The sequence below is a fragment of the Salvelinus namaycush genome, unplaced genomic scaffold (assembly GCF_016432855.1).
Source record: "Salvelinus namaycush isolate Seneca unplaced genomic scaffold, SaNama_1.0 Scaffold660, whole genome shotgun sequence".
Lineage (NCBI taxonomy): Eukaryota > Metazoa > Chordata > Actinopteri > Salmoniformes > Salmonidae > Salvelinus > Salvelinus namaycush.
Genome location: NW_024061376.1, coordinates 52,056 through 61,577, shown reverse-complemented (window position 1 = coordinate 61,577; position 9,522 = coordinate 52,056). Strand labels below are relative to the sequence as shown.

The 9,522-nt window shown below is 43.8% G+C and overlaps 1 protein-coding gene across 5 annotated transcripts in view; it reads left to right on the top strand.

Annotated features, from left to right (window-relative positions):
* Positions 1–8,889, top strand: part of LOC120042369 (glucagon receptor-like) — a 50,742-nt gene extending 41,853 nt beyond the window's left edge. For all 5 annotated transcript variants that reach the window (XM_038987195.1, XM_038987192.1, XM_038987194.1 and 2 more), the window contains 6 exons: positions 1–61; positions 2,437–2,506; positions 5,230–5,318; positions 5,690–5,834; positions 7,211–7,252; positions 7,766–8,889. In XM_038987195.1, the coding sequence (XP_038843123.1) occupies positions 1–61; positions 2,437–2,506; positions 5,230–5,318; positions 5,690–5,834; positions 7,211–7,252; positions 7,766–8,185 (827 nt within the window). In that variant the 3' untranslated portion in view covers positions 8,186–8,889. The remainder of the gene's footprint in view (positions 62–2,436; positions 2,507–5,229; positions 5,319–5,689; positions 5,835–7,210; positions 7,253–7,765) is intronic.
* The last annotated feature ends 633 nt before the right edge of the window (positions 8,890–9,522 follow it).

The window sequence follows — 9,522 nt, the reverse complement described above, 5'->3', positions numbered from 1 at the left end:
GTGCTCCTCTGATATTCGTGTTGCCGTGGGTGATAGTCAAATACCTGTACGAGAATGAAGAGTGAGTGAATAAAATATTATTTATTAAATGTGTCGTTTCCATGGTAATGGAATGATGCTGAGACACATATTTTTCTTAGTAAACCATACAAGTCTCTACTTTGAACAAATGTATATAGTAAATACAAAATGTAAACATTTACTGGAAAAACATCTGCACAGTTCCTCCTGTAAATGTGTTTTTGTAAAAGGTTCTGTGTATATCGTTAAAAGCAGTCCTTGTGCATATAGAGTTGTATGAAATCAATGCTTTTTGTTTAGTATACATTTTAAAGTGAAAAATCTGATTCTCAGTGTCATTCGGTTACTGTGGAATTGCCCAAATATTATCAGTTAAAAATCTGTGAGGTAAATCTCAGCTCACTGGTCACGATAACAACACCCACCCGTAGCACGCGCTCCAGCAGGTATATCTCACTGGTCATTCACAAAGGCAGCACCCCCTTTGGCCGCCTTTCCTTCCAGTTCTCTGCTGCCAGTGACTGGAACGAATTAAAAAAATCACTGAAGCTGGAGACTTACATTTCCCTCAGTAACTTTAAACATCAGCTATCTGAGCAGCTAACCGATCGCTGCAGCTGTACATAGTCCATCTGTAAATAGCCCACTCAATCTACCTACCTCATCCCCATATTGTTTTATTTACTTTGCTGCTCCTTTGCACACCAGTATCACTACGTACACACCATCATCTGCTCATCTATCACTCCAGTGTTAATCTGCTAAATTCTAATTACTTTGCTACTATGGCCTATTTATTGCCTTACCTCCTCACGCCATTTGAACACACTGTATATGGACTTTTTTTTTGTGTGTTATTGACTGTACCATGGCTCTCCTTGAGACTGTTCCCTCTCTCTCCTTAGACTGTTCCCTCTCTCTCCTTAGATTGTTCCGTCTCTCTCCTTAGACTGTTCTCTCTCTCCTTAGACTGTTCCCTCTCTCTCTCCTTAGACTGTTCCCTCTCTCTCTCCTTAGACTGTTCCCTCTCTCTCCTTAGACTGTTCCCTCTCTCTCCTTAGACTGTTCCCTCTCTCTCTCCTTAGACTGTTCCCTCTCTCTCTCCTTAGACTGTTCCCTCTCTCTCCTTAGACTGTTCCCCCTCTCTCTCCTTAGACTGTTCCCTCTCTCCTTAGACTGTTCCCTCTCTCCTTAGACTGTTCCCTCTCTCCTTAGACTGTTCCCTCTCTCCTTTGACTGTTCCCTCTCTCTCCATAGACTGTTCCCTCTCTCTCCTTAGACTGTTCCCTCTCTCTCCTTAGACTGTTCCCTCTCTCACTCCTTAGACTGTTCTCTCTCTCCTTAGACTGTTCCCTCTCTCCTTAGACTGTTCCCTCTCTCTCCTTAGACTGTTCCCTCTCTCTCTCCTTAGACTGTTCCCTCTCTCCCCAGACTGTTCCCTCTCTCCTTAGACTGTCCCCTCTCTCCTTAGACTGTTCCCTCTCTCTCTCCTTAGACTGTTCCCTCTCTCCCCAGACTGTTCTCTCTCTCATTTGACTGTTCCCACTCTCCTTAGACTATTCCCTCTCTCCTTAGACTGTTCCCTCTCTCCTTAGACTGTTCCCTCTCTCTCCTTAGACTGTTCCCTCTCTCTCCTTAGACTATTCCCTCTCTCTCCTTAGACTGTTCCCTCTCTCTCTCTCCTTAGACTGTTCCCTCTCTCTCTCTCCTTAGACTGTTCCCTCTCTCTCTCCTTAGACTGTTCCCTCTCTCCTTAGACTGTTCCCTCTCTCCTTAGACTGTTCCCTCTCTCTCTCTTTAGACTGTTCCCTCTCTCTCTCCTTAGACTGTTCTCTCTCTCCTTAGACTGTTCCCTCTCTCTTTAGACTGTTCCCTCTCTCCCCAGACTGTTCTCTCTCTCTCATTTGACTGTTCCCTCTCTCCTTAGACTGTTCCCTCTCTCCTTAGACGGTTCCCTCTCTCCTTAGACTGTTCCCTCTCTCTCTCCTTAGACTGTTCCCTCTCTCTCCTTAGACTATTCCCTCTCTCTCCTTAGACTATTCCCTCTCTCTCCTTAGACTGTTCCCTCTCTCTCTCCTTAGACTGTTCCCTCTCTCTCTCCTTAGACTGTTCCCTCTCTCCTTAGACTGTTCCCTCTCTCCTTAGACTGTTCCCTCTCTCCTTAGACTGTTCCCTCTCTTTCCTTAGACTGTTCCCTCTCTCTCTCCTTAGACTGTTCCCTCTCTTTCCTTAGACTGTTCCCTCTCTCTCTCCTTAGACTGTTCTCTCTCTCCTTAGACTGTTCCCTCTCTCCTTAGACTGTTCCCTCTCTCTCTCCTTAGACTGTTCCCATGATGGTGATGATGGTGGTGTTGATGATAAAAAGGAGGATGATGATGTGGTAGTGATGATGTGGATGATGATGATGTTGTTTAGGTGCTGGGAGAGGAACATCAACATGGGTTACTGGTGGATTATACGTTCTCCCATCCTGTTAGCTTACCTGGTGAGTTTACTCTCTCTCTCTCTCTCGCTCTCTCTCTCTCCCCCTCTCTCTCCCCCTCTCGCTCTCTCTCCCCCTCTCTCTCTCCCCCCCTCTCCCTTTCTCTCCCCCCTCTCTCTCTCTCTCTCTCTCTCTCTCTCTCTCTCTCTCTCTCTCTTTCTCTCTCTCTCTCTTCCCCCCTCTTTCTCTCTCTCTCTCACTCTCTCTCTCTATCTTCACCCCCTCTCTCTCTCTTCCCTCCTCTCTCCCCCTCTCTCTCTCTCTTTCTCTCTCTCTCTTCTTCCCCCTCTCTCTCTTCCTCTCTCTCTCTTCCCCCCTCTCTCTCTCTCTTTTTCTCTCTCTCTTGCTCTCTCTCTCCCCCCCTCTCTCTACCCCCCTTCTCTCACTCTTCCACTCTATCCGTTGATCTCTAGAGTATTTCAACATGAGGTATTCTGATGTATTAAAATGACTTAACTATCTGCATCAGCTTCCAGAGTATTTCAACATGAGGTACTATGATGCACAAACACTGATATATTAAGTTCAGTAACTAGAATATCGCATAAATCCTAAATCTTAATTTTTATTTTAAAGATTATACATTTTATAAATTCCAAGTCTTAAGTATAAGTCTTAATGTTTAAAAAGGTTATTTTACATCTTGAATTATTTGCATTTTAACCCACTTTAGCAGGTATTGATAAACGCAGTACTCATTCCACTAGCAGTCATTGGAGGTAGGACTGCAAACACTGTAAGATGCTGCTTGTTCCTCCTGCATGAAGGAACCATTACACCTCATAGCACAACTAACTGAGTAATTATCCTCCTGCATGAAGGAAGCATTACACCTAATAGCACATCTAACTGAGTAATTATCCTCCTGCATGAAGGAACCATTACACCTCATAGCACAACTAACTGAGTAAATATCCTCCTGCATGAAGGAACCATAACACCTCATAGCACATCTAACTGAGTAATTATCCTCCTGCATGAAGGAACCATTACACCTCATAGCACATCTAACTGAGTAAATATCATCCTGCATGAAGGAACCATTACACCTCATAGCACATCTAACTGAGTAAATATCCTCCTGCATGAAGGAAGCATTACACCTCATAGCACAACTAACTGAGTAAATATCCTCCTGCATGAAGGAAGCATTACACCTCATAGCACAACTAACTGAGTAAATATCCTCCTGCATGAAGGAACCATTACACCTCATAGCACAACTAACTGAGTAATTATCCTCCTGCATGAAGGAAGCATTACACCTCATAGCACAACTAACTGAGTAAATATCCTCCTGCATGAAGGAACCATTACACCTCATAGCACATCTAACTGAGTAAATATCCTCCTGAATGAAGGAACCATTACACCTCATAGCACATCTAACTGAGTAAATATCATCCTGCATGAAGGAACCATTACACCTCATAGCACATCTAACTGAGTAAATATCCTCCTGCATGAAGGAACCATTACACCTCATAGCACAACTAACTGAGTAAATATCCTCCTGCATGAAGGAACCATTACACCTCATAGCACATCTAACTGAGTAAATATCCTCCTGCATGAAGGAAGCATTACACCTCATAGCACAACTAACTGAGTAAATATCCTCCTGCATGAAGGAACCATTACACCTCATAGCACAACTAACTGAGTAATTATCCTCCTGCATGAAGGAAGCATTACACCTCATAGCACAACTAACTGAGTAAATATCCTCCTGCATGAAGGAGCCATTACACCTCATAGCACATCTAACTGAGTAAATATCCTCCTGCATGAAGGAACCATTACACCTCATAGCACATCTAACTGAGTAAATATCCTCCTGCATGAAGGAACCATTACACCTCATAGCACAACTAACTGAGTAAATATCCTCCTGCATGAAGGAACCATTACACCTCATAGCACAACTAACTGAGTAATTATCCTCCTGCATGAAGGAACCATTACACCTCATAGCACATCTAACTGAGTAATTATCCTCCTGCATGAAGGAACCATTACACCTCATAGCACAATTAACTGAGTAAATATCCTCCTGCATGAAGGAACCATTACACCTCATAGCACATCTAACTGAGTAATTATCCTCCTGCATGAAGGAACCATTACACCTCATAGCACATCTGTATCACGAGGTCTAAAAATGCTGAATTACCCACAGTCCTCTAAAAACAGAGCCATTTGGCAAGTTGTTGCAAAACCAATTATTATGTTTAGAGTGAAAATTGACTAAATTAGACCCAGTATATTACATTGAATTTACATTTACAATGTCATGTTTTTGAACACATTAAAAGGAAGTTAAGGTAGTCAAATATTGACGTAAAACCATAAACCTGCATTTCCATGTTAAAATCATAGATGTCGAGGGGTAATATTTACTTAGTGCCTGAATCATTTTTACAGTGACCATGTATGTTAGTAGAAGAAGTTATAGTTCTGGGAGACCCTGCCTATATCACTCACACACACACACACACACAGACAGACAGACAGACAGACAGACAGACAGACAGACAGACAGACAGACAGACAGACAGACAGACAGACAGACAGACAGACAGACAGACAGACAGACAGACAGACAGACAGACAGACAGACAGACAGACAGACAGACAGACAGACAGACAGACAGACAGACAGACAGACTATTTAGGGTGGGCTTAATTTCTTTCTCCTTTTGTCTTTTTCTCGTTCTCTTTCTCAGATGAATTTCTTTATCTTCATCCGGATTATAAAGATCCTGATGTCGAAGCTCAAGGCCCATCAGATGAGATACACAGATTACAAGTTCAGGTGGTTGAGGACTACAAATCCCTCCATACCATGTTCCCTTCTAAAGTCATGTACTTGATATATTAACAGGTTATAACGTTGTGTGTCTATTGTGTGGTTGGTCTCTGTAACATCCTCCTTTTATGACCCCCAACTTTTTCTCTTGCCCCTTCTGCCTCCTTCTTTCAATTTGATAACTCTCCATCTCTCTCCCTCTCCATCTCTCTCCTTCTCCTCCCCCTTTTCATTCTGTCGCCCTCCCCCTTTCTCTTTCTCTCTCCCTCACTCTCTCACCTTCTCCCCCTTCTCTCTCTCCCTCATACTCTCTCACCTTCTCCCCCTTCTCTCTCTCCCTCATACTCTCTCCCCCCTTCTCTCTCTCTCTCTCTCAGGCTGGCTAAATCCACTCTGACCCTTATCCCTCTGCTGGGTATTCATGCCATCCTCTTCACCTTAGTCATCGATGAGTCCGTCCCCAAAGGTTCCAAGATGCGTCTCATCCGCCTCTTCTATGACCTCCTCTTCAACTCCTTCCAGGTCAGGAGATCAAACTTACATCACTTCCTGTATGGGCATCATCGGATGTGTCCCAAATGGCACCCTATTCCCTATATAGTGCACTATTTTTGGCCAGGGCCCTATTCCCTATATAGTGCACTATTTTTGGCCAGGGCCCTATTCCCTATATAGTGCACTATTTTTGGCCAGGGCCCTATTCCCTATATAGTGCACTATTTTTGGCTAGGGCCCACAGGACATTACATTATTAAGACTGTAATGTGGTGTTATGTTGTGTCACCATGGCGATAAGGTGTATTGCTGTCATATAGGTGAAATAAGGTAGTAATAAGACTGTAATGTGAACGTGAACATGTACATATGAATAGTGTGTAAATATTATTTTTGTTGTCTCTTGGTGTCTTTCCAAAATATATAAAAAGTAAATAAATAATAGTATTTCATGTAACATCTTATCTTGTTCTTGTCTATTAATTACTGGTGTAAAGTACTAAAGTAAAAATACTTTAAAGTACTACTTAAGTAGTTTTTTTTGTATCTTTACTTTACTATTCATATTTTTTGACAACTTTTACTTTTACTTCATACATTTCCGCTGGCACCCAAAAGTACTCATTACATTCTGACAGGAAAAAGGTCAAATTCACACACGTATCAAGAGAACATCCCTGCGTATCCCTACTGCCTCTGATCTGGTGGACTCACTAAACACACGTATCCCTACTGCCTCTGATCTGGTGAACTCACTAAACACACGTATCCCTACTGCCTCTGATCTGGTGGACTCACTAAACACACGTATCCCTACTGCCTCTGATCTGGTGGACTCACTAAACACACGTATCCCGAGAACATCTCTGGTCATCCCTATTGTCTCTGATCTGGTGGACTCACTAAACACAAATGCTTTGTTTATAAATTATGTCTGAATGTTGGAGCGTGACCCTGGCTGTTCGTAAATCAAAAAAAAAACAAGAAAATTGTGCCATTTGGTTTGCTAAATATAAGGAATTTGAAATGATTTATACTTTTACTTTTGATACGTAAGTATATTTTAGCAATTACATTTGCTTTTGATACTTAAGTGTATTTAAAAACAAATACGTTTTTTTACTTTTACTCAAGTAGGATTTTTCTGGGTGACTTTCACTTTTACTTGAGTCATTTTCTATTAAGTCATCTTTACTTTTACTCAAGTATGACAATTGGATACTTTTTCTCCCACTTCTATTACTGTTCTCTACTTTGTCATGTATTTGTCTTTTATGTGGACCCCAGGAAGAGTAGCTGAGACATGTGCGGTAGCTAATGGGGATCCTAATAAACTAAACTAATGTGGTGTTACGGTGTGTTACCATGGTGATAAGGTGTTCTTAACCTCTCCCTCTCTACAGGGCCTACTGGTGGCCATCTTGTATTGTTTCGTCAACAAAGAGGTGAGTCTGAATCCCCTTTTCCCTCTCACCCCTCTCTCCCTCTCCCCCTCTCTCTCTTGTCTCCCGCCTCTTATAGAATCTTATCATTATCTGTCTTCATCTGCTCCGCTCTCTCTCTCTGTCTCTCTCTCTCTCCCTTTTTTCCTCCCTCCTCTCTCCTTCTCTCTCCCTCCATCTGTTTGTCTCTCTCCCTTTTTTCCTCCCTCCTCTCTCCTTCTCCCTCCCTCCATCTGTTTGTCTCTCCCTTTTTTCCTTCCTCCTCTCTCCTTCTCTCTCCCTCAATCTGTTTGTCTCTCTCCTCCTCCCTCCCTCCATCTGTTTGTCTCTCTCCTTCTCCCTCCATCTGTTTGTCTCTCTCCTTCTCTCTCCCTCCATCTGTTTGTCTCTCTCCTTCTCTCTCCATCTGTTTGTCTCTCTCCTTCTCTCTCCATCTGTTTGTCTCTCTCCTTCTCTCTCCCTCCATCTGTTTGTCTCTCTCCTTCTCTCTCCCTCCATCTGTTTGTCTCTCTCCAGGTCCAGTCTGAGATGTTGAAAAAGTGGAAGAGATGGAAGCTGGGTAAAGACATCGAGGAAGAGTACCGTCATACATACAGCCACACGCCTCACGTCAAGAGCGGCAGCATCGTCACCGGCAACCTGGCCGGTGTCCAAGACAACGGCAGCGACCCTAAAGACTCACAGTTAACCCCCAACCCCGACTACGACCCAGATCCTATCCCTGCCTCAACCTCCATCACCCCCAATGAGAGCAGTAGACTGGTGGGGTCCTGCCACAACAGGACGGATAAAGCAAAGACTCAATCCTCCCTGCAGTGTCCCTCCACACCACACGGTGGCACTAACAACTGCAGCACTCTGATGGAGGACGTTTGTCTGGAGGAGAGGGCGCAGAGTTATACACGCCCAGAGGAGGGCGCCGAAAGCAACTTCTGACCAACGGGGGAAGACCATCCCCGGCCTATGGATTGATTGGTTGATTGATAGATAGATTGCTAAAGTGTTCTGGTGTAGAAAGAGACAACACACCTACTGGAGGGGACCGTTAATGCACTGCAGGTCCAGATCCTATGGATTGATTGGTTGGTTGATTGATTGATTGGTTGACTGCAGGTACAGAAGGCTCGATAGTCTAAAATATGAAATATTTTACTGTTTCTTTTTCTGTGACCATATTTTGACCACACGGGATGGACCACGTTCCCCACTGTGTTCAGGACCTCAAGGAAATCTCTTCGTTGACCACGAACATCACGGTTGACGAGAACTACTGCTAAAGGAAAACTAGCAGGCCTGCTAGCTGTGTCCATGTGTACGACCGCCAACCAAACGCTACCCTCGCTCAACAACTCCCTGGCTGTGCTCCGATTCTCCTCCCTTTTCTAGAAGTGTGCACTAGCACCCCCGTCAATCATTTAAAGCATAGGATTGGTGTAGGTTCACATTGGCTGGAGGTATTTACCCACCGTTTTCAAATTCATGTGAGAAAGTGTGTAAGTCCACACCGTGTGTCCCTGTTCTCTACTGCTATGGAGGCCCAAATGGAGCCCTATTCCCTATCTAGTGCACTACTTTAGACCAGAACCCTATTCCCTATATAGTGCACTACTTTAGACCAGAGCACTATTCCCTATATAGTGCACTACTTTAGACCAGAGCCCTATTCCCTATATAGTGCACTACTTTAGACCAGAGGCCTATTCCCTATATAGTGCACTACTTCAGACCAGAGCCCTATTCCCTATATAGTGCACTACTTTAGACCAGAGCCCTATTCCCTATATAGTCCACTACTTTAGACCAGAGCCCTGTATAATGCATAGAGTGCCATTTGAAAGATCAGCTCTGTGGTTCTGTATGACCCTCAGCAGCCACCGTACTTCACTGTTGGCCAGCACAGTTTAGTTTAGTTCAGCACGTTCCTACCAAAACAACCATGGAGACGTCTTGTTGATAACATCTTGCATAACTTAACCATTTATATTATAGATCTAATTCGTGTCAAAATAAGTGACATTTACACAGATTTACACACACACACACACACACACACACACACACACACACACACACACACACACACACACACACACACACACACACACACACACACACACACACACACACACACACACACACACACACACACACACACACACACACACGCACACACACACAGACACACACACACGTTCCTCCCAGAGTGTTCTATCTCTGCCCTCTCAGGCCAGGACAGGACTAGATCAGAACACCCCAGAGAACAGACTCAGCTG